Here is a 23,983-nt window from a genome sequence, read left to right as displayed (position 1 = left end):
CGTTAATAATAGACTCTGTATATTGAACTGCCAATAGAGCCATGCATTTATCTCACTGATGGACTCCAGCAGCATAGCGCAGCATTGTCTGTGGAGCAACACTGCCCCTTAGTGGTTATCTTTTATATTGCAGTATAAGCTGTGTTATTGTAGTAGAAGTACAGTATTCAAAACTTCATCCTAGTTAGACAAAGTTCCTCCTAATTATATCCGTTATTGCAGATACTGTTTTCCATTGCTTGAAACATGCTTTGAGAGATTGCTGAAAATAGTGCACTGTGTATCGTGTAGCGGGCTTTCATACAGTGGTTTATTTACACCCCCATGATAGCAATGAAAAGCAAGCAGATTATATTGCCTTTAAAGAGACACTGAAGCGAAAAAAAAATTATGATATTATGATTTGTATGTGAAGTACAAAACAGCAAAAGAGCCAAATTTGGTTCATAAATGCCATGGATAAGTAATATCAAACTCAATTTAGAAGAAAAGCATCCATATAGCATGAAAAAATGTAATAAGTAAATGCAAAAAAGCACCATAAAGTATGAACAATTTATTAGGGACTTGTCCCTTAAAAGCAAATAAAATACACAACAGGAGAAACAGGTCAGGTGTCATAATGGGATAACTAATGTAATAATGATCCACATCTCAATACAATACATAATATAATACATAAACCGGAATAATGGGCAAGCTATATAGATAAATAAATATAACACCAATCTCTCAACAAATATTGTATATGGCACAGCGTCTTGAATATACAAATGCTGCTATGCAGGTAAATGCATCACCCAGATAGTAAAGAGTGGAAGAAAGAAAGGAGGAAACGCTTACCACCAGACCAGTGTAGACATCCTGCCTGTGCCCCTGCTGAACCTCACATGTATCGCAGACCCCTCTGCTTCGTCGGAGATTGTAAGATTAGGGTAAAGAGGTCCCTTTTTATATTCCTAGAGCAGCGTATGATACCGCTACTCGCGCTCTGCCCATTTCCGGGTGGGCGTGGCCACGCCTCTTGATGACGTCGCGCTGTGCGTATCAGATGACGCACCGGCGCCATGTCATACTACGTGTAGAGCCGCCGGTGCGTTCCATTGGCCGCACCTGCGCTCTAACACGTATAGCAGAGCAGCAGTGAAAATGAATTTGCCCATATTGCGGGCTAGATAATTGCAAGAATAAATATTTAAATGTATAATGGTATTAATAATAGTAAAACTATGAATCTGGAAGTTTATAGTAAACAATACTGAGAACAGTTTGAGCAATGTTCGTCCTTGTGAATCAAGACGTATCAAGCTAAAAAATATACATGTCCAACAGTGTTTGTACTACCCCCTAGTGGACAAAAATAGTACAACAATATAAAATAAAAAATAAATATATCAAAAGTGCAAAAATTGTATATATCATAAAAGTGAATAAACATTGTGATAGATAAATATATATAATAGATATACAAAAAAAAGTGCTCCGTGCAAAATTGTAGTTCTTCAGATTTAGGTCATCTTCAGATAAAGTGTCCAGGTGCAATCTGTAAATTTGTATTCAAGTGAATATAAATATATATTAGTATCTATATGATTGTCCAATTATAAATAATACATGGTCCCCATCGAGTGTAAGTGATTAAAGTTCTGCATGGAATTGCTACTCACTTACAATCCACGCAGATGCAGCCAATAAAGTGACATATATAAAAAAAACCTGTATCTAATTGCCACTCGACTGTTACTTACTTACAGTCGGGGCACACCCTAAATAAATCCAATCACCAAGATATTAATATTCCTGCTCCCAAGCAATCCAAAAATGCAGTGTAAGTGTTCAAATAAAGTGACTCGTGCTACCTGATGATGGTTACAAGTGAACCTAATAAGTGGATAATCAAATCACATCCATAAAAACCACAATCAAGGTGAAGTGAATTGTGCAAAAATGCAAAAAGTACCAAGAGGGGAAAATACTCACCATAAAATGAAAATATTAGTAAACATGTATATCTAAAAACATACAAAAAAGGTTTAGTGAAATCCAAACCATAGGATAAACCATACTAGCTGATCAACATCAAGACATAATGGAACGCAAGTCATAAAAATCTGGAGTCTATTGAGGTAAATAACAAGCAAAACTGAATTCTTCGTTCAGTCCTGCTGGGCTACGGGTTTGTAATTTATAAATCCATCTTAGTTCAGCTCGAAGGAGCTTGTTGACCACATCTCCTCCCCTAATATTAGTATTGATACGTTGTAGACCTACAAATGACCAGCCTCTCAAAGAGCCGCCATGGCTATTTAATGCATGAGCAGCCAGCATAGTTAGAGTTTTTCCATTCATCTTATCACGTTCCGCCAGCTTCGCTACAGAAACATGCTTTTGTAGTCTCAATTTAAGTGCGTTTTTTGTCTGGCCTATATATTGCCAGCCACAAGGGCATTGTAGCAAATATACAACAGCAACTGACTTACAATTAATAAATTCATTGATAAAAAAAATTTTGCCATTAGTTTTGCTAATTACGTATTTTGTGGCCCTCATGTTAGGACAAATTGAACAATTCCCACATGCAAAGCTTCCCTTCGTTACTCCACTCCGACAGGGCCTCTGAAAGTGGCTACTGCACAGTAAATTTCTCAAGGTGGGGGCTCTTTTAGCTGTAACGCTGGGATATGTAGTAAGAAAGGGTTGTAGGTCCTTGTCATTAGATAGAATATTCCAATGTTTGGAAATGACCCCATATAATTCATTCCACTGGCAATTAAATGGAGTTGTGATTCGCACCTTCCCATTCTGATTCCTATTCTTGTGAGTTGCCTGTCTCGGTTGTAGTAGCTCTGATCTAGGTATTGCTCTGGCTCTCCTTAATGCTGTCTCGAGGCATCTCCTCGGATACCCCCTTGCTTGAAAACGTCTCCTTAAAGTTTCAGCCTCTTGTTCAAATTCTGCTATTTCCGAACAGTTGCGTTTAACCCTAATAAATTGGCCCACAGGTATGTTCTTTTTCAACTTGGTGGTATGATGTGAGCCAAATTGCAACAGGCTGTTGACTGCTGTTGGTTTTCTGTATACACTGGTGGAAACGGTACCAGTGGGGCCCTTTCTAATCATCAAATCCAAAAATTCTGTATGATCTATAGAGATATGATATGTAAGCAATAAATTAAGATCATTTATATTTAAAGCCTCAAGGAATCTAACACAGAGATCCCGAGGTCCCTGCCACAGTATTAGCAGGTCATCAATAAACCTGTACCACCCAAGGACATGTGGGTGGTACAAGCTATATTTTGGTGACCACACGACTTCCCGTTCCCACCATCCAAGATACAGATTGGCAATGGAGGGGGCACACTTGGCCCCCATCGCTACGCCTCTAACCTGTAGGTAAAATTTGGCATCAAAAGTAAAAAAATTGTGTGTCAGAACAAATGCTGTCATCTCCAGGAGGAATTCTTTTCTATGTGGGGCCAAGTTTCCCATATCTAGAAAGTATCTAATGGCTCTAATGCTTTCAGCATGTCCCACATTAGAGTAAAGTGATTCAATATCACATGTAACTAACCAGGTATCCTCTGACAGTTCCAAACCTTCAAGATGATTCAAAAGGTCACCTGTATCTCTAATATAAGACTCTAATGAGATTACCATGGGCTGTAGGAAGGAATCAATAAATTGGCAAGCCTTTTCTGTCATGCTCCCTATCCCCGAAATAATGGGTCTTCCTGGGGGATATGTAGGGTTTTTATGGACCTTAGGGAGCATGTAGAAAGTTGGAATTGTCGGATTCCGTTTCCATAGGAACTGTGACTCTTTGTCAGTGATCGCACCTTCCATTTTGGCCATATCAAGGAGAGATTTAAACTCTGTTTGATATCTTTCAAGTGGATTAATTGGCAATACTCGGTAATACCTACTGTCATGGAGCTGTCTCCCAGCCTCCCGTAAGTACATCTCAACTGGCCATACCACCACATTACCCCCCTTATCTGCCTCTTTTATAAGTATATCTGTTCTTCTACGGAGTGTTTGAAGTGCCTTCTTTTCCATGGGGTCTAGATTACTGATTAATCTTTGGGAGGTGTTTATGGTTTGTACATCTCTGCATACCAACTCAAAGAATATTTTAATTTCTGGTGTAAAGGTAGGTATGAATTTAGAGGGTGGCCTGAAGCCTTTATTACTCACCACATTATCATCATTTTCTTGTAGCAGGTCCAATAGATCATCAAATGCCTGTTGGTCTTGTGCATCAAATCCAAGATCAATAATTTCCTGATCCTGTAACGGCTTGGTTTTATACATTTTTTTAAGTGTTAAACGCCTGCAAAATAAGAAAATATCTTTTAGGACCTCAAAATGATCCATTTGATTGTTAGGGGCAAATGAAAGGCCCCTAGAAAGTACTTTTTTTTCATATGATGATAGTGGTTGTGGTGACAAATTCACCACCTGTAATACCTCATCATCAAATCTATGATGTCCATATTTCCGTTTCTTTATTTTCGGATCTCCTCGAATTCCTGAGGTATGTGGACCAGTAGCCTCTTCTCCTCCATTTTGAGTCCCTTCTATATCAGACCCTGTTACTTCACTTGAATCAGATACATATGAGGTGATACTTGCGCCATGTGGCTTAGGGGGCACCCTATTTGATGGATCCTCTATGGGGTTAAGGCCCTGTTTAGGGAGTCTTTTCTTCCTTTGCCAAAAACCTTTTCCTTTTGGATTTCCAGAATGTCTCCATAGGAAGGCTTTTTTCAAACTATAGTCCATTCTATCCCTATCCAACTTTTTCTTTTTGATATTAATAATGTCCTGTTCAATCTTGCCGAGTTCCTTCTTTAAATCAGCCATAAATATCTCCATCCTGTCTTTTGGCCCTGCCTGAATAGCCTGGCTTTTTAATTCAGTAATTTTATTTCTCAAATGCTCAAGTAATTCCTTGTCATAATCCAATAGCATGTCCACAATTATATGTGAACATTTGGCAAGTCCCTCCTCCCATATCTTTTTCCGATCTGGGTTGAGCTGCCATGATGGAAAAATTTGTACCCGTAGCCCCCGTGGATAAATTCCCTCATTATCATAACCCTCCAAAGACTTCACGTTCCACCACGTCTTGATGTAGGAGATGTGTGCATCCTTCAATTCATGAAAGATGCGTTTAGCGTCCTCGGACACACCATCGCCAACCCTGCTCACAGCATCCTTCACAAACAATGTTTTAAGTTTGTCTTCCCAACAGGATTCTAATGTGTCCAACAAATCCAGATTCATGTTAAACACGTGACAGGCTCTATAAGAAACCAGAGAGATTCCATTTATTGAAAGTACAAAACAGCAAAAGAGCCAAATTTGGTTCATAAATGCCATGGATAAGTAATATCAAACTCAATTTAGAAGAAAAGCATCCATATAGCATGAAAAAATGTAATAAGTAAATGCAAAAAAGCACCATAAAGTATGAACAATTTATTAGGGACTTGTCCCTTAAAAGCAAATAAAATACACAACAGGAGAAACAGGTCAGGTGTCATAATGGGATAACTAATGTAATAATGATCCACATCTCAATACAATACATAATATAATACATAAACCGGAATAATGGGCAAGCTATATAGATAAATAAATATAACACCAATCTCTCAACAAATATTGTATATGGCACAGCGTCTTGAATATACAAATGCTGCTATGCAGGTAAATGCATCACCCAGATAGTAAAGAGTGGAAGAAAGAAAGGAGGAAACGCTTACCACCAGACCAGTGTAGACATCCTGCCTGTGCCCCTGCTGAACCTCACATGTATCGCAGACCCCTCTGCTTCGTCGGAGATGTGTATGTGAAGTACAGCTAAGAAATAAAACATTAAGATCAGATACATCAGTCTAATTGTTTCCAGTACAGGAAGAGTTAATAAACTCCAGTTGTTATCTCTATGCAAAAAAATCCATTAAGCTCTACGACTTTCAAAGTCATGGAGAGGGCTGTCTTCTGACTTTTATTATCTCAACTGTAAGTAAACAAATGTCTTTTTCTCTGCCAGAGGAGAGGTCATTAGTTCACAGACTGCTCTGAAAGAATCATTTTGAATGCTGAGTGTTGTGTAATCTGCACATATTATAGAATGATGCAATGTTAGAAAAAACACTATATACCTGAAAATAAAAATATGAGAATATTTTCTTTGCTGCTAATCTTCTAGTAATTATTCATAGTACACAACCAATTCACTATAACTCTCTTTAACCGCTTGAGGACCACAGGTTTATACCACCCTAGTGACCGGGACGATTTTCTACAATTCAGCACTTCGCAACTTTAACAGTTTATTGCTCAGCCATACAACTTACTTCCCAAATGGATTTTACCTCCTTTTCTTCCCACTAATAGAGCATTCTTGTGGTGGTCTCTGATTGCTGCTGCGATTAGCAGTTTGTTTTATTAATGAAAAAGATCAATTATGTATAAAAACCCCTTTTTCTTTTATTGCCCACTTAATTGTCCCTAGACTGCGATCCATACACTACACTACACTTTCATAGGCATCAGCCTATGAGAGCAATCAGGTTGTGAGCTGTTGGGAGGGACATTTAAGTGACTAGGCTGTCCCCTGTGCAGCGCAGCGCTAAATCGCAGTGCTGTCCACATATTAATTGGTTGTTTTTTGTTTTTTTTTTGTACAATTCAGTCTGCCAGCTCTAATCATGGCTGGCAGGCTGATCATGGATCTCTGCTAATCCCACCCACCACACGTTGACGCCCCGCTCCGGAGAATTGTAAAAAATAGTCATGTGACGCTTGGTTCAGTGGAGCGCGCACGCAGCCCAGAGGAGACACAGGGATCAGCATGCTTCTGAGCCGCTCACTATGCACCGGCCAGAAGTGAAGAGGGGAGGACATATTGTGCACACAGGGCGCAGTATGTCCAGGACAAAGGTCAAGCAAGTCGCCGGGACACCGGCATGTATATTACAGTAATGGCGGCAGACAGAGGGGGGCAGGAGGAGCAGACGATATGTACTTTTAACCCCCCACACACTGCAGCTATCATTTTTACCAGAACCTTTCGGTTCTGATATCCTTTAATCATTATACTATCCAGCCATTGTACCCATAATGCATCACTCTAGGAAAATGGAGGGGTATTCAAGCAATTCTGCTATTTCAGCCAGATTACATCCAGAACGGTTTTATTTTGATATTCTGACTTGCTGACAACTGCCCCAGGCAAGGTGCAGTGTGTGCAATGTAAAGTTCTGATTTGTCTCTATAAAAATAAGGAATGTAATAGATCCCGAATTTCCTGTTTCCTCTGATTCCTGTCTGGATATCAGGAATTCATTATCCGCTGCTGTGTGGCTGGGGAAGGAAGCTGAGGGCATCACCAGGATGGAGCAGCAGATGAACAGGAAGTAGGGGGTGATGTTTCCCCAAATGAAATGAGTATGAGATGGTATACATTTTTCTCATTAGAACCCCTGCCAGGTTTTTATTGTAGTCTTTCATTTCCTGTCCGGAGATCCTGCTGATCACCTGTGTGGCACGGAGCCATTCCTGACTCATAACGTCTTCCCATGCGGGGCTGCAAGACTTCCCTTTAGCTGCCCTCATTCTCCGGAACTCCCTCCCTCCATATAGATGCTGAATCATTGTCAACCGAAACAATTGTTGGCAATCATTTGAAATGACAGGTTTAGGAATGATCATTGTACAGGCACACTGCTCATGTGTTTTGTGCTAAATAGAACATTTGGGCTGATGCAAGGTTTTTGCCCCAGACATTCAACTGAATGGCTCAGATGAGTCTAGGGCAGGCATGGGCAAACTTGGCCCTCCAGCTGTTGAGAAACTACAAGTCCCACAATGCATTGCAGGAGTCTGACAGGCACAGTCATGACTCATAAAGGCAAATGCATTGTGGGATTTGTAGTTCCTTAACAGCTGGAGGGCCAAGTTTGCCCACGCCTGGTCTAGGGCATTCACAGCATTGAGGTTGCTGTGACCTTTTTAAACGCCGGGTTCCTCATAGGGGATCCTTGACAGAAATGACAGGAAGTGATGTCACAGCAGTGCGGCACTTGTGTAGATGGGGCTCACCCTGACCGCGTGTCCATTGCTATACCGTCATTCAGACATGTTGTGTTCATCTTTCAGGAGATCACAGAGGATCTGGTGTACGAGAAGCCAGAAGACCCCCTGGAGTTTATGCTGCACAAGGTACGTCCGTCCCGCTGCACACGCCCTCTGTCCTGCGCTCAAAGCCAGAGACAGGGAAATGGGGCCCTAGGCAAGCAACAACTGTGGGCCCACCCTTGATGGCCACCTGGCTTTATTGGTAAGATGTTGTGGGGTCCAGCATAAACCAGGCCTCTTTACCCTCTCCAGGCCCTAGGCACCTGCCTAGGGTTGCCTTGTGGATGATTAGACTCTGCTCAAACCTGTGTCCCGCCTCCCTTCCCATGTCTGTGCTCAGTGTAAAGTCTCACCTCTCCTCTTGCGCGATTCCTGGCCTCCTCTGGTGTTTGGCGCCACAGCGAGTGATTGTACCACGTGACTTGCATAGTCACATCACAGCATGTGCCGGTGTCACTTGGAACAGGCACTGGCAGTGACGCCAACCACAGGACGAGACAAGGAGTCACATCGGTGGAGAGGTGTGATTTTAAAGGGATACTGTAGGGGGGTCGGGGGAAAGTGAGATGAACTAATCAGGGGCTTCTAATGGTCCCCCGCAGACATCCTGTGTTGGCGCAGCCACTCACCGATGCTCCGGCCCCGCCTCCAGTTCACTTCTGGAATTTCAGACTCAGAAGTCTGAAAACCACTGCGCCTGCGTTGCCGTGTCCTCGCTCCCGCTGATGTCACCAGGAGCGTACTGCGCAGACACAGACCATACTGGGCTTGTGCTAGACACTCCTGGTGACATCAGCAGGAGGGAGGACACGGCTACGCAGGCGCAGTGGTTTTCGAGTTTAAAGTCTGAAATTCCAGAAGTGACCCGGAGGCGGGGCCAGAGCATCGGTGAGTGGCTGCGCGGGCACAGGATGTCTGCGGGGGACCGTTAGAAGCCCCCGGTAAGTCCAACTCACTTCCCCCCCGACCCCCCTACAGTATTCTTTTAACTGGGACACTTAGGGCTCTTTTCCACTATGAAATGCGATTCAATTTCCACCATGCGATTGCGATTGCGATTGAGCTACTATATTCATTATAGTCCAGCTCAATCGCATACAAAACGCGGCAGGACGACGATTGCGCTTTGACCAAAATCGCATCGCAATCGGATCGCACTAATGGAAAATGCTGCTGCAGTTTCCATTAGTTTAATGTACCTTGCGATTTGCGATCAGAAGCAAATCGCAAATCGCAGGCTAGTGGAAAAAGGCCCTTACTGTATACACTTGGGGGGCTCTGCCGCATACCCAATCGAGCACTTGCTGCTGAAATTTTTCCACCATTCCCGATCGATCCTTTCAACCAATATTGCCCCGAAATCGATTGAAAGATTGGGCAGCCGTATTGCAGCACTGATTGTCTTCCGATTCAATAAAATTATCGAATCAGAAGGTTGATCGGGATGCAATATCAAGCGCTGTATGGGCATCTTAAAGGTGGCCATTAATCAGGCGACTTGGCGGCCAATCGACCATCAAATTCGATTATTATAATCGAATCAGATGAAAATCGGTGCCACCAAGTACATGCCCGATAGATGATGTGACCAATTTCAGGCCAAATTGGTCGCACAAATCGGTTGGACATGCTGCAAGATGTCGGGCTGACTTGATCGATCAGGTGCATGGTCGTAATGGCGAGCCATATTGGGACGAGCAACAAATGCGACAAAACCCCTGACTCTGTCCCCCTAATGTCCCACGTTACCAAGGCAGCGTGACAAGGCCGATTCCAGATCGATTTCGATTAGAGAGATTTGTCTCTTGGCCAATTCTATCCATTGTGGCTAGACGTATGGCTGGCTACCTTAAAGTGAACCAGAGACGTAGCACCCTCATGTATTTTACCATATATATGAGTGGGGACATTAGAGAAAACACCTACCCTGCTCTCTGTTTCATTCTGCACTGCACAGCTTGTTTCTTAGCAGACCTGATAAAATCCCCGACTGAGCATTCAGTCTGGCTTTGCTCAGGAATTTTTATAGCTGAGTCTGTGTTCTCTGGTGTCTTTTCAAGCCCAAGCCTGCCCCCTTGTGGCTCTGCTCAGGAATCATTATAGCTGAGTCATTATAGCAAAGCCCGACTGAATGCTCAGTCAGGGATTTTATCTGGGCTAAATTAGAAGCAAGCTGAACAGTTAAAAATGAAACAGAGAGCAGGGTAGGTGTTTTCTCTAATGTTCCCACTAATATACATGGTAAAATACATGAGGGTGCTTCGTCTCTGGTGCACTTTAACTGTATGCAGCTTGTATTCAATTTTCTTGCAAAGCAGAATTATAAGCATGGCATTGATCATCTTTAAATCGACACGTCTTGCTGTGAAAAACTTGCCGTCTCCAGCTTTGGGGATAGTTTCACTTTAAACGTTATTACCGCATCGATTTTTTGCTATTCGCTGGGCTGCCTTTCTCGGCGTGACTTCCAGACCGGCGCTAATGAAGAAAGTCAACGCTTCCTCGCTAATTACACCTCAGGAAGCCGCCGCGAGGTTCTCCACAGTGTAATTATGGCGAACACTCCGATATTTAGCTCCATTGTTTTGGCGATGAATGGTATCGTTTCCCCTCCTCCGCCCCCCTCCCCCGCCCGCAGTCACCGATAAGAAATGGCCGCGGCAGAAATGAGTCCGCAGCGAGGCCTCCCAGCGCCGATCTGCTCTCCGCTAATGCTCGCTCTGTATTACCAACACCATTTTTTAATCTGACCGCGTTTCCTGACGATTATCCGCGGCGGCGTCCTTCCGGGCAGAACATTGAGCTTGTTTTTGCGGAGAAAGCAATAAGCGGCTTGTTATGTTGGTCCTTAGTTAGACTGTCACCCGCTCTATTGATATTTGCATTAGGAGCGCGAGGCAATAACGCTGCTGCCATAGTCAGCGATTTCCCATTCGCAGTGATAAACAATCCAGCGTAGCGCAGGTCATGTGACCGTTAAAGGGGACTGCTTGGCGAGCAGCTAAATACAAGTCTAATACCCAAACGTGTATTCCCTGAGCGCTCCGCTAATCATCGTCACGCGGCGCGTACATCCAGCGTCCTATTCTTCAGCAAAGCGAGATATGCCGTATCCCAGAGTCCCAGTGCTGCTAATGTCAACAATCCTTCATTCAAACTATTATAAAAAGAGAGAAATATCAAGGGAATCCGAGGTGAGAGGAACATGGAGGCTGCCATATTTAGTTCCTTTCAAACAATACCAGTTGCCTGGCTGTCCTCCTGATCCTGTGTCTCTAATACTTTTAGCCATAGACCCTGAACAAGCATGGAACAGCACTCTGGTACTCTGACTCAGCTGACTCACATTTTACTGGATTAGCCATATGCTTGTTCCAGGGTTTTCAAAGAGGTGGGTTCCGTACAATGCCATTCCAAATAGACAAACGTCTTTATTCAATCAAGTAAAAAACACACAGCCAGGTTACTGACATATTTCAGACTTAAAATGGTCCTTAACAATAGTACAAGTTCAGAGTGCAGTACAGAGCAAATATACAGTATGTGCAGTACCACTCACACCTGCACCCAATCAGAGGGGCACACCCTGGAGGGGGGAGGAGAGAGGGTCAAAGATAACATTTTTTACTTGATTGAATAAAGGAGTTTGTATCTTTGGAACGGCATTGTGCAGAACCCACCTTTTTTCATTCTGGCGCCTGGAATTCGTACTTTGTGTCGCCTGGTCCCTGCACTGGCCAGGTCGCAAAGGTCGAGCGGATACCACCTTAGGACCCATTCACACCTAAGCGATTAGCGGGTGATTCCCGCTAATCAGGGCCGGTTCTAGCATTTTTGCCGCCTGAGGCAAACTTGTGAGAAGCCACCGACCCTCCCCCCCCCCCCCCCAGCCGTGGTTGTGGGGGGCCACCAGGCTGGAGGGGGTAGCAGGGAGGAAGGGGGCATTGGGAAAAGTGGTGGGGAGGGGGTCGGACCCCCCCCCCCCCCGTCACCTGGATCCCCCGATCTGCGCTCCCCCTCTAGCTTTTAAGTGCAGCAGCAGCGTATTAATGCGAGGCAGTGGGCGGGGGATGACTCACCTCTCCCGCGTTCCAGCGTGCGTTCCACTGACGAGAGTGGAACACACGCTGGAACGCGGGAGAGGTGAGTCATCCCCGCCTGCTGCCTCGCAATAATATGCTGCTGCTGCTGCACTTAAAAGCTGGAGGGGGAGCACAGATCGGGGGACCAGGTGAGGGGGGGGTTCGACCTCCACCCTGACCCACTGTGCCCAATACCTCCTTCCTGCCGGCTACCCCCTCCAGCTCAGCGGCCGCCACACCCACGGTGAATGGGCCCTACTGTTCCAAAGTTTTGACACAGACATAGAAAATCAACAGGGCAGCCAGGCAACTGGCATTGTTTACAAGGAAATAAATATGGCAGCCTCCATATCACTCTCACCTCGGGATCCTGAAGTGGGAAGGATATGGTGGCTGTCATATTTCTTTCCTTTTAAACAATATCAGTTGCCTGGCAGCCCTGCTGATCTTTCATGCATCAGTAGTGTCTGAATCACACACCTGAAACAAGCATGCAGCTAAAGCTGGCCATACACATACAGGTTTCCACCCAATATTCCAAAACGATTGATTCCTTTTTGAAAGCGATCGATTCCGGAATGGATCAGTTCCGACCGCACGCAGCACATCTGTTCTTATTAGATTCCAGCTGCCAATATACTGCCCCGCACCCAATCAACCAAGATTTTCTGTTGTCCGATTTATACTTTTAATCGATTTTTGGTCAAATTTGGATTAAATAGACATTTTTAGGGAATTGATTTGCATCTGATTCAGAGTGATTGATTCTGCAGGGAATCGGACAGTAAAAAAAAACAATGTGTTTGGGCAGCTTAATCCAGACAGGGCACCTTATCGCCATGCTTATTCAGGGGCTCTGGCTAAAAGTGTTAAAGGACAACTGATGTGAGAAGGATATGGAAGCTGCCATATTTATTTCCTTTTGAGCAATTCCAGTTTCCTGGCTGTCCTGCTGATCCTCTGCTTCTAATACTTTTAACCACAGCCCCGGAACAAGCATGCAGCAGATCAGGTGTTCCTGACAATATTGTCAGATCTGACAAGATTAGCTGCATGCTTGTTTCTGGTGTGATTCAGACACTACTGCAGCCAAATAGATCAGCAGGGCTGCCAGGCAACTGGTATTGTTTAAAAGGAAATAAATATGGCAGCCTCCATATTCTTCTCACTTCAGGTACACTTTAAGCTCTCATTCATCCATTTAAATTTACAATTTGAGGACAGAATGAACGCAGCATTTGTAAGCTATTGAATGTCAGCCTGGCCATTGAGAAGCAGCAGGGCCGGTTCTAGACTATTTGCTGCCAGAGGCAAACTTGTGAGGATGCGGCCCCCCTCCCCCAATTTGGAATGATTGCACGGCACCAACAATTTACTCTTCTTCATTTAATGTTCTCACATGACATGCTGCAGCTCAACACAATAGCACACTGGCTGGCTGTGAGTCTGTGACAAACAATCTGCTCTCCATCGTCCACTCCATTCCTCCTCAGTCAGGACAGCAGTGCCACCTCCTCCCTTCTGCTGTGCAAGGCAAAGGAAACGCTGCTCTCCTGCCTCCCTACTCCTCACTCACTGTCAGAGTCCTCACACAGCACAACAAGCTGCTTTTCCCCAATGCTGCTCTCCTGCCTCCCCCCCTCCCCACTCACTGTCAGACTCCTCACACAGCACAACAAGCTGCTTTTCCCCAATGCTGCTCTCCTGCCTCCCCCTCCTCACTCACTGTCAGACTCCTCACACAGCACAACAAGCTGCTTTTCCCCAATGATGCTCTCCTGCCTCCCCCCTCCTCACTCACTGTCAGACTCCTCACACAGCACAACAAGCTGCTTTTCCCCAATGATGCTCTCCTGCCTCCCCCCTTCTCACTCACTGTCAGACTCCTCACACAGCACAACAAGCTGCTTTTCCCCAATGCTGCTCTCCTGCCTCTCCCTCCTCACTCACTGTCAGACTCCCCACACAGCACAACAAGCTGCTTTTCCCCAATGATGCTCTCCTGCCTCCCCCCTCCTCACTCACTGTCAGACTCCCCACACAGCACAACAAGCTGCTTTTCCCCAACGATGCTCTCCTGCCTCCCCATCTCCTCACTCACTGCCAGACTCCTCACACAGCACAACAAGCTGCTTTTCCCCAATGCTGCTCTCCTGCCTCCCCCTCCTCACTCACTGTCAGACTCCTCACACAGCACAACAAGCTGCTTTTCCCCAATGCTGCTCTCCTGCCTCCCCCTCCTCACTCACTGTCAGACTCCTCACACAGCACAACAAGCTGCTTTTCCCCAATGCTGCTCTCCTGCCTCCCCCCCTCCCCACTCACTGTCAGACTCCTCACACAGCACAACAAGCTGCTTTTCCCCAATGCTGCTCTCCTGCCTCCCCCTCCTCACTCACTGTCAGACTCCTTACACAGCACAACAAGCTGCTTTTCCCCAATGCTGCTCTCCTGCCTCCCCCTCCTCACTCACTGTCAGACTCCTCACACAGCACAACAAGCTGCTTTTCCCCAATGCTGCTCTCCTGCCTCCCCCTCCTCACTCACTGTCAGACTCCTCACACAGCACAACAAGCTGCTTTTCCCCAATGATGCTCTCCTGTCTCCCTCCCTCCTCACTCACTGTCAGACTCCTCACACAGCACAACAAGCTGCTTCTCCCCAATGATGCTCTCCTGCCTCCCCCCTCCTCACTCACTGTCAGACTCCTCACACAGCACAACAAGCTGCTTTTCCCCAATGATGCTCTCCTGCCTCCCCCCTCCTCACTCACTGTCAGACTCCTCACACAGCACAACAAGCTGCTTTTCCCCAATGCTGCTGTCCTGCCTCCCCCTCCTCACTCACTGTCAGACTCCTCACACAGCACAACAAGCTGCTTTCCCCCAATGCTGCTGTCCTGCCTCCCCCTCCTCACTCACTGTCAGACTCCTCACACAGCACAACAAGCTGCTTCTCCCCAATGATGCTCTCCTGCCTCCTCACTCACTGTCAGACTCCTCACACAGCACAACAAGCTGCTTTTCCCCAATGATGCTCTCCTGCCTCCCCCCTCCTCACTCACTGTCAGACTCCTCACACAGCACAACAAGCTGCTTTTCCCCAATGATGCTCTCCTGCCTCCCCCCTCCTTACTCACTGTCAGACTCCTCACACAGCACAACAAGCTGCTTTTCCCCAATGCTGCTCTCCTGCCTCCCCCCTCCTCACTCACTGTCAGACTCCTCACACAGCACAACAAGCTGCTTTTCCCCAATGATGCTCTCCTGCCTCCCCCCTCCTCACTCGCTGTCAGACTCCTCACACAGCACATCAAGCTGCTTCTCCCCAATGATGCTCTCCTGCCTCCCCCCTCCTCCCTTACTGTCAGACTCCTCACACAGCACAACAAGCTGCTTTTCCCCAATGATGCTCTCCTGCCTCCCCCCTCCTCACTCACTGTCAGACTCCTAACACAGCACAACAAGCTGCTTTTCCCCAATGCTGCTCTCCTGCCTCCCCCCTCCTCACTCACTGTCAGACTCCTCACACAGCACAACAAGCTGCTTTTCCCCAATGATGCTCTCCTGCCTCCCCCCTCCTCACTCACTGTCAGACTCCTAACACAGCACAACAAGCTGCTTTTCCCCAATGATGCTCTCCTGCCTCCCCCCTCCTCCCTCACTGTCAGACTCCTCACACAGCACAACAAGCTGCTTTTCCCCAATGATGCTCTCCTGCCTCCCCCCTCCTCCCTCACTGTCAGACTCCTTACACAGCACAACAAGCTGCTTTTCCCCAATGATGCTCTCCTGCCTCCCCCCTCCTCACTCGCTGTCAGACTCCTCACACAGCACAACAAGCTGCTTCTCCCCAATGATGCTCTCCTGCCTCCCCTCTCCTCCCTCACTGTCAGACTCCTCACACAGCACAACAAGCTGCTTTTCCCCAATGATGCTCTCCTGCCTCCCCCCTCCTCACTCACTGTCAGACTCCTCACACAGAACAACAAGCTGCTTTTCCCCAATGCTGCTCTCCTGCCTCCCCCCTCCTCACTCACTGTCAGACTCCTCACACAGCACAACAAGCTGCTTTTCCCCAATGATGCTCTCCTGCCTCCCCCCTCCTCACTCGCTGTCAGACTCCTCACACAGCACATCAAGCTGCTTCTCCCCAATGATGCTCTCCTGCCTCCCCCCTCCTCCCTCACTGTCAGACTCCTCACACAGCACAACAAGCTGCTTTTCCCCAATGATGCTCTCCTGCCTCCCCCCTCCTCACTCACTGTCAGACTCCTAACACAGCACAACAAGCTGCTTTTCCCCAATGCTGCTCTCCTGCCTCCCCCCTCCTCACTCACTGTCAGACTCCTCACACAGCACAACAAGCTGCTTTTTCCCAATAATGCTCTCCTGCCTCCCCCCTCCTCACTCACTGTCAGACTCCTCACACAGCACAACAAGCTGCTTTTCCCCAATGCTGCTCTCCTGCCTCCCCCTCCTCACTCACTGTCAGACTCCTCACACAGCACAACAAGCTGCTTTTCCCCAATGATGCTCTCCTGCCTCCCCCCTCCTCCCTCACTGTCAGACTCCTTACACAGCACAACAAGCTGCTTTTCCCCAATGATGCTCTCCTGCCTCCCCCCTCCTCATTCGCTGTCAGACTCCTCACACAGCACAACAAGCTGCTTCTCCCCAATGATGCTCTCCTGCCTCCCCTCTCCTCCCTCACTGTCAGACTCCTCACACAGCACAACAAGCTGCTTTTCCCCAATGATGCTCTCCTGCCTCCCCCCTCCTCACTCACTGTCAGACTCCTCACACAGCACAACAAGCTGCTTTTCCCCAATGATACTCTCCTGCCTCCCCCCTCCTCACTCACTGTCAGACTCCTCACACAGCACAACAAGCTGCTTTTCCCCAATGCTGCTCTCCTGCCTCCCCCCTCCTTACTCACTGTCAGACTCCTCACACAGCACAACAAGCTGCTTTTCCCCAATGATGCTCTCCTGCCTCCCCCCTCCTCACTCACTGTCAGACTCCTCACACAGCACAACAAGCTGCTTTTCCCTAATGATGCTCTCCTGCCTCCTCCCTCCTCACTCACTGACAGATTCCTCACACAGCACAACAAGCTGCTTTTCCCCAATGATGCTCTCCTGCCTCCCCCTCCTCACTCACTGTCAGACTCCTCACACAGCACAACAAGCTGCTTTTCCACAATGCTGCTCTCCTGCCTCCCCCCTCCTCACTCACTGTCAGACTCCTCACACAGCACAACAAGCTGCTTTTCCCCAATGATGCTCTCCTGTCTCCCCCTCCTCACTCACTGTTAGACTCCTCACACAGCACAACAAGCTGCTTTTCCCCAATGATGCTCTCCTGCCTCCCTCCTCCTCACTCACTGTCAGACTCCTCACACAGCACAACAAGCTGCTTTTCCCCAATGATGCTCTCCTGCCTCCCCCCTCCTCACTCACTGTCAGACTCCTCACACAGCACAACAAGCTGCTTTTCCCCAATGATGCTCTCCTGCCTCCCCCCTTCTCACTCTCTGTCAGACTCCTCACACAGCACAACAAGCTGCTTTTCCCCAATGATACTCTCCTGCCTCCCCCCCCCCCCCCCCCTCACTCACCGTCAGACTCCTCACACAGCACGACAAGCTCATTCCCAATGATGACCTCTTCACCTCGCTCTCCTCTCACTTCTCCTCCTACTCTGACTGCATGCTGTTAGTATAAACACAGTACAAACATGCTGCCCCTGTAATCTCTGCACCTGATGCTAATGTTTCACCTTGCTTCATGAGAGATCCGGCTCTGAGAAGCAGAGCTCTCTTGTGTGTGACCTCAGATACACTGTAGTGCAGCCGCCAGACCCCAGATAACTCTGCAGAGAAGTGTGATTAGCGCGGGAGGAATATGTCACATAAAAACAGGCTTTCCGCTAATACCTGTCTTCCCGGGGATTAGGCCCGGCAGCTAATAAGTGCAGCTTATTAACTTCTCCCCACAATACTCCGCCGCGCTTCCAGATCATTTTAATTAACACTGGAGGCTGGCAATATGTAAGTAATGTCTCAGGATTGAGATCTCATTAAGCCGTTGGGCGCGCAGTAATGGCGGGACGTAAAGCGCGTTATGTCCCACACAAAACAAACACGCCAGGCTTTTATAGGACATAAAGGCCATTGTCACGTTTTATGATGCTTTAATTATGCATTAGCTGGAACACGGGGCTGCTGATTTTAATATGTTAACCGTTACAATGTCACCGCCGACCCGCCACGTTCTGCATCATCGGTAAATCGACGCCGGTGCTCACAGCATGCTTGCCGGTGGATTACGGAGAGCCTGCTGGCTGCTGTAGCTTTAAGGAGAAGTCACATGACCAGATTATGAGAGACTGCTGTAGCTTTAGGGAGAAGTCACATGACCAGATGGATGCTTGGCTGCTCAGACACTTAGGGAAGGGGGCGGAGCATAGACCGAGCTCTCTGAGAATCGAGAGCTTGTAGGTTTAAAAGTCTCGGCTGCAGGAAGTGGCTGGGCTAAGAGCTCCTGACCGGTGACTTCAAAAGTGGTTTGTTTGACAACAGGCATGCTCTAAACTCACAAACACAGGCTTTGCTGCGCCGTAACATTACAGCGCTATCACTTAGAAATGTATTTTTGTCCCTAATTTCCACCAGTGCAAACGAGCACCCATAAAAAGTATGGGAGCTCAATTGCACTGAAAACACAGCAGGACAACAATTGCGCCTGGGAGAAAATCGCACCAAGGCCTTGTTCACATATAAGCGTTTTGCGTTTCTGTGCGCGTTTTTGTTTTAGCGCTTCTCGGCACTCTACTGCGTGCTGCTTTTTTGTTAAAGGAGCATTTCTAGGCGCTTTTCCAGAGCGTTTTTTTTTTCATTTACTCCCTGACGCAAGTCAGGAAGTGAACTCTTTGACCCGGAGAAAAATAAATACAATGTATTTATTCTTAAATTGGTTCTGTGGGGGTTTGGTAAGGATAAAAACCGCCACTTACCTGGGGCTTCTACCAGCCCTGTAGTAGTAATGTCCCACGCCGTCCTCCTCCGATCTGCCGTTCTCCGCCGCCGGCCCCGGGCATTATTCGTCTGGCATCGCTGAATAATGCTCGCTGCCGTTCGCGTCCTTGGAAGCTTACTGCGCAGGCACAGTAGGACGTTTTCTTGCGCAGTAAGCTTCTGATGACGTGGGCTGGAGTGAGCACGGCTGCACAGCCGGAGTTGTATGGCGTGACGCGCTAGACCGCGGAACGGCGGATCGGAGGAGGACGGCGTGGGACATTACTGCTACATGGGGCAGATAGAAGCCCCAGCTAATTGGCGGTGTTTATCCTTAGGTTCCCCAGCAGAACCCCTTTAAAAACGCTCACGCAATCGCTGCACAAAGCGATTTTGTGAGTGTTTTGCATTTTTTCCTACACCTTCCATTGAGGCAAAATCGCCTCAAAAATGGTACAGGCAGCGCTTTGCTGAACGTATCGGAAACAAACCGCTCAGCTGTGAACTCTCTCATAGGGAAACATTGCACAAGCGTTTTTAGGGCGATTTTGAAAATCACCTGCGCTTGAAAAAAGGGCAAAAACGCTCTTAGTGTGCACGAGCCCTAACAGTTTACATTCGTTTTAACTGTACCTGTAGCATTTTGCAAACTGCTAGCAACCAGAATTAGATTGCAAAATTCCAGTAGTGGAAAAGAGCCCTCAGGCTGAGTAGGGCTTCAACACACCCTGGGGCTTATTCACAAATCTCATGACATGGATTAGCTCACCTTAAAGAGGAACTAAAGAGAGAGGTATATGGAGGCTGCCATGTTTATTTCCTTTTAAGCAATACCAGTTGGCTGGCAGCCCTGCTGATCCTCTGCCTCTAATGCAGCAGATCAGGTGTGTCAGACTTTAAAGTCAGATCTGACAAGACTAGCTGCATGCTTGTTTCTGGTGTTATTCAGATACTACTGCAGATAACTAGACCAGCAGGGCTGCCAGGCAACTGGTATTGATTAAAAGGAAATAAATATGGCAGCCTCCGTATACCTCTTACTTCAATTCTCCTTTAAAGAGGAACTGTAAGGAAAGAAAATGCTGCTATGGGGTACTTACTTCAGGAGGGTAAGCCCCTGGATCCTGTTGAGGCTTCCCTCGTCCTCTTCAGTAGGGATGATCACAGATATGCAAATTCTTCCAAGTTGATGCAAAATTTTAAGCAAATATATGCAGCTTGAAAATGGACCAATCAATTTAAACCTGGGTTTAAATTGATTGGTCCATTTTCAAACTGCACACATTTGCATAAAAATGTGCATGATTTTGGAAGAATCTGCAACTCATTAATCATCCCTACTCTTCAGTAGAGGGGATACGGCGCTGGCAGCCCCCGAAAATCTGCCGGGTGGCAGAGGCGCAGTATGGGCATCAGTGCGTGGCAATATCTACCAGTCCTCACTCCTGCGCAGGCGCAATACGAGACTCCCCTGGGCCGGAAGAAATAGCTGAGCCTGATCTCTGCGCAGGCCGCTCGCGCATGCACAAGACCGGACCTGATCGGGCTCAGCCATTTCCACTAGAGCCCGAGGGGAAGCTTGTACTGCGCCTGCACTATCTGAAGCCCATACAGTGGCAGATCGAGACAGGCCATATTGGCACCCGAGCGGCACCCGGATTGGCTGCCGGCTCTAAAATCAACATGATTCAGGTGCTGACAGTAGCCGGACCCCGAATTACGTGCAGAAGGGGGGCAATTAGGTAGCATAGGAATATATTTTTTATATTTCTGAGATTACCTAGTGCAGGGAGAGACGTCTTTTGGCTTCTCCCTGTCCCCAAAATGCACACGGCCAGAACATACAAACCCCTAGCAGATTGCCACCAGATTGAACCAAACGAGAGATCCTTATGACCCCTTATTAGTGTTTAATATCTACTGTGTATAGCACCGACATCTTCCACACCGCTGTACAGGGTATATTGTCTTGTCACTTAACTGTCCCTCAGAGGGGCTCACAATCTAAAGACAAACACTTATATCACGCTTTTCTCCTGGCGGACTCAAAGCGCCAGAGTTGCAGCCACTAGGGCACGCTCTATAGGCAGTAGCAGTGTTAGGGAGAAATGCCTAATGCTAGGGATACACAGTACGGCTCGATTATCTTCCACTCGACTCCCCGCTATTGTCCGCCCGCGGGAATCGAGCAGGGTCATCGGGCCTGTCGGAAATTATCAATCGATAATCGCCATCAGCGGCTCAATTGATAAGGGGGAAAACGTACCGTGTATCCCCAGCATAAGGTCTCCTACTGAATAGGTGCTGGCTTACTGAACAGGCAGAGCCGAGATTCGAACCCTGGTCTCCCGTGTCAGAGGCAGAGCCCTTAACCATTACACCATCCAGCCACTACCCATCTAATCCCTACCATAGTCCTATGTCTATGTATGTATCATGTATGGATCGTAGTCTAGGGCCAATTTAGGGGGAAGCCAATTAACTTATCTGTATGTTTTTGGGATGTGGGAGGAAACTGTGGTGCCCGAAGGAAACCCATGCAGACACGGGGAGAACATACAAACTCTGCAGATGGTGTCCTGGCTGGGATACGAACCCAGCGCTGCAAGGCAAGAGCGCTAATCACTACACCACCATGGTGTCCTTAGCTGTTTACCTCATGATTTACTGTATCTCTTATAGCTGAGGTGAAAAGTACGCATACTGTATGCTTCTCCGCCAAGGATCCAGTCCTGATCTTTACGGGTGACATTTTTTGTGCATGTGCACTTACCTTGAGATTATCTAAGAGAAAAGCTTTGGGAATAAGCCCCTGCGATGGGTCTATTTACAGATCACATTCATATGTATATCTGAATCATTTCCATCTGTTTTATTTCCTGCGGAAGGACAGTCGCTCTGTAACAGCTTGTCTGTATTTTCAGGTCCAATCCATGATGGCCGACAAGAAGGAACAGTAATGGCGCCCCCTGGTGTCCACTAAGAATAATCCTGCTCTGTCTTTTCCCCAAATGTCATTCTTCTAGGTAGTGCTAAATAAAGTTTCAAACTTTCAACATTTCGCCTCTTGTTTTTTGTCTTCCAACAGTGACTTTATTTAAAGAGGAACTCCAATGAAAAAAAGTGCTTCATTTTTACAATAATTATGTATAAATGATTTAGTCAGTGTTTGCTCATTGTAAAATCTTTCCTCTCCCAGATTCACATTCTGACATTACTGTTCTGTATTCTGTATTACATGCTGACATTGTTACTGTGGGCAAGTTATGTAGCTGTTTCTAGCTGCTCTGGCTGTTACAGACAGCTTTAAACAGCCATTTCCTGTCTGTGAACATTGTTACATTGTGGCAGTTTGCCCAGAGTACCGCGGTATTCAGAGCCTCTTGTGGGAGGGGTTTCAGCACAAAATTAGTCACACAGCGCCCCCTGATGGTCTGTTTGTGAAAAACATTCTATTTCTCATGTAAAAGGGGGTATCAGCTACTGATTGGGATAAAGTTCAATTCTTGGTTGGAGTTTCTCTTTAAGGAGGTAAAAAAAAGTTTTTGCTCCTTTCTTGGGTCCTATTGGAAAATAATGGGGTCTGCTGAAAGTTTTTAACGCAGACGGTCCTGGACTTTATCAATAAAAAAATAAGGTTTTGTTGTGGATGCTGCAACTGTAATCATGCAGCCACTAATTCAAACACTTCTCAGCAACCCTCCTCAACTCTGATGTCCTGCCTGTGATACACTAAAGAGATCTGAGCACACATCCCTTCAAATATACAAAACCAACCTTGTAAATGATGTAGGCAATCAGCTTGCATTTGAAGTGGCCGCAGCAGTAGTGCCCAGCCCCGGCCACCGCAGTGCATGCCTGGAGATGTAGTTCTTCAATCTGAGTACATTGTGAGATTTGTGGGGGTAGGACGTTATCTGGGGGCCTGCAAGCAGGAGAGCATGCCTTTGTTGTGGGGTCAGTTAGAGTCAGATCCATTTTATTTTGACACTTTGGGACTATTTTCACTTCTCTACTCTCATGAGAGCTCTAACGAAGAAGGTTATTTCGGTGTGCACTCTATCCCGCGCTGGGCCTGACCTGGGCACCGCCATAAACATGATGTTACTATGCCTATGGCTGCGCGGCAGTGTAATTAGGGTGCAACTGCCAAATTACTTCTCCCTCCAAGTTGTTTCGACTTAGAGGGGGAATAGTTAATAACACCACCCACCGCTCTTGGCTGGTCTGGGTTGCTTCAGTGGTTTTGATGTTCCATGACACTGACCCCCACTGCTTTTACTCACCAAGCCTGGGAAAGTGTATCGGTCATGGCTTTTCCCAGAAGAACATATTCTCTATGTGCCATCAACCTCTGTATAATCTGTGGTATGGTCCCTAGAAATCAGATTGCCCTGAAAAGACTCCAAAATCTAATGGTGGGAAGATGTGGTCATGGATTGGCACCAATAACAGCTATTTAAGCCCTACTTATAGAGTACTATGTGCTGCTTGATCAACACAGTTGACCCTGCTCGTCCGTCCTGACCTTGGCCTGTGATCCTGACCCTGCTCTTCTAGTCGTCCATCATGACCTTGGCCTGTAACCCTGACCCTGCTCCACCAGTTATCCAACCTGACCTTGGCCTGTGACCCCGACCCTGCTCTGCCAGCGGTTCATTCTGACCTTGGCCTGTGACCCTGCTCTGCCAGCAATCCATCCTGACCCTGGCCTGTGACCCTGCTCAGCCAGC

The 23,983-nt window shown here is 47.0% G+C and overlaps 1 protein-coding gene across 1 annotated transcript in view; it reads left to right on the top strand.

The window, feature by feature from the left end:
* The window catches only part of TEX55 (testis expressed 55), a 95,351-nt gene extending 73,045 nt beyond the window's left edge, over positions 1–22,306 (top strand). The window contains exons 4-5 of the mRNA XM_068266231.1: positions 8,173–8,235; positions 22,175–22,306. Of these exons, the coding sequence (XP_068122332.1) occupies positions 8,173–8,235; positions 22,175–22,210 (99 nt within the window). The 3' untranslated portion in view covers positions 22,211–22,306. The remainder of the gene's footprint in view (positions 1–8,172; positions 8,236–22,174) is intronic.
* The last annotated feature ends 1,677 nt before the right edge of the window (positions 22,307–23,983 follow it).

Source organism: Hyperolius riggenbachi, chromosome 2 (assembly GCF_040937935.1).
Source record: "Hyperolius riggenbachi isolate aHypRig1 chromosome 2, aHypRig1.pri, whole genome shotgun sequence".
NCBI classification, from domain to species: Eukaryota; Metazoa; Chordata; class Amphibia; order Anura; family Hyperoliidae; genus Hyperolius; species Hyperolius riggenbachi.
The sequence above is the reverse complement of the archived record's forward strand: the minus strand, read 5'-3'. Positions and strand labels throughout refer to the sequence as shown.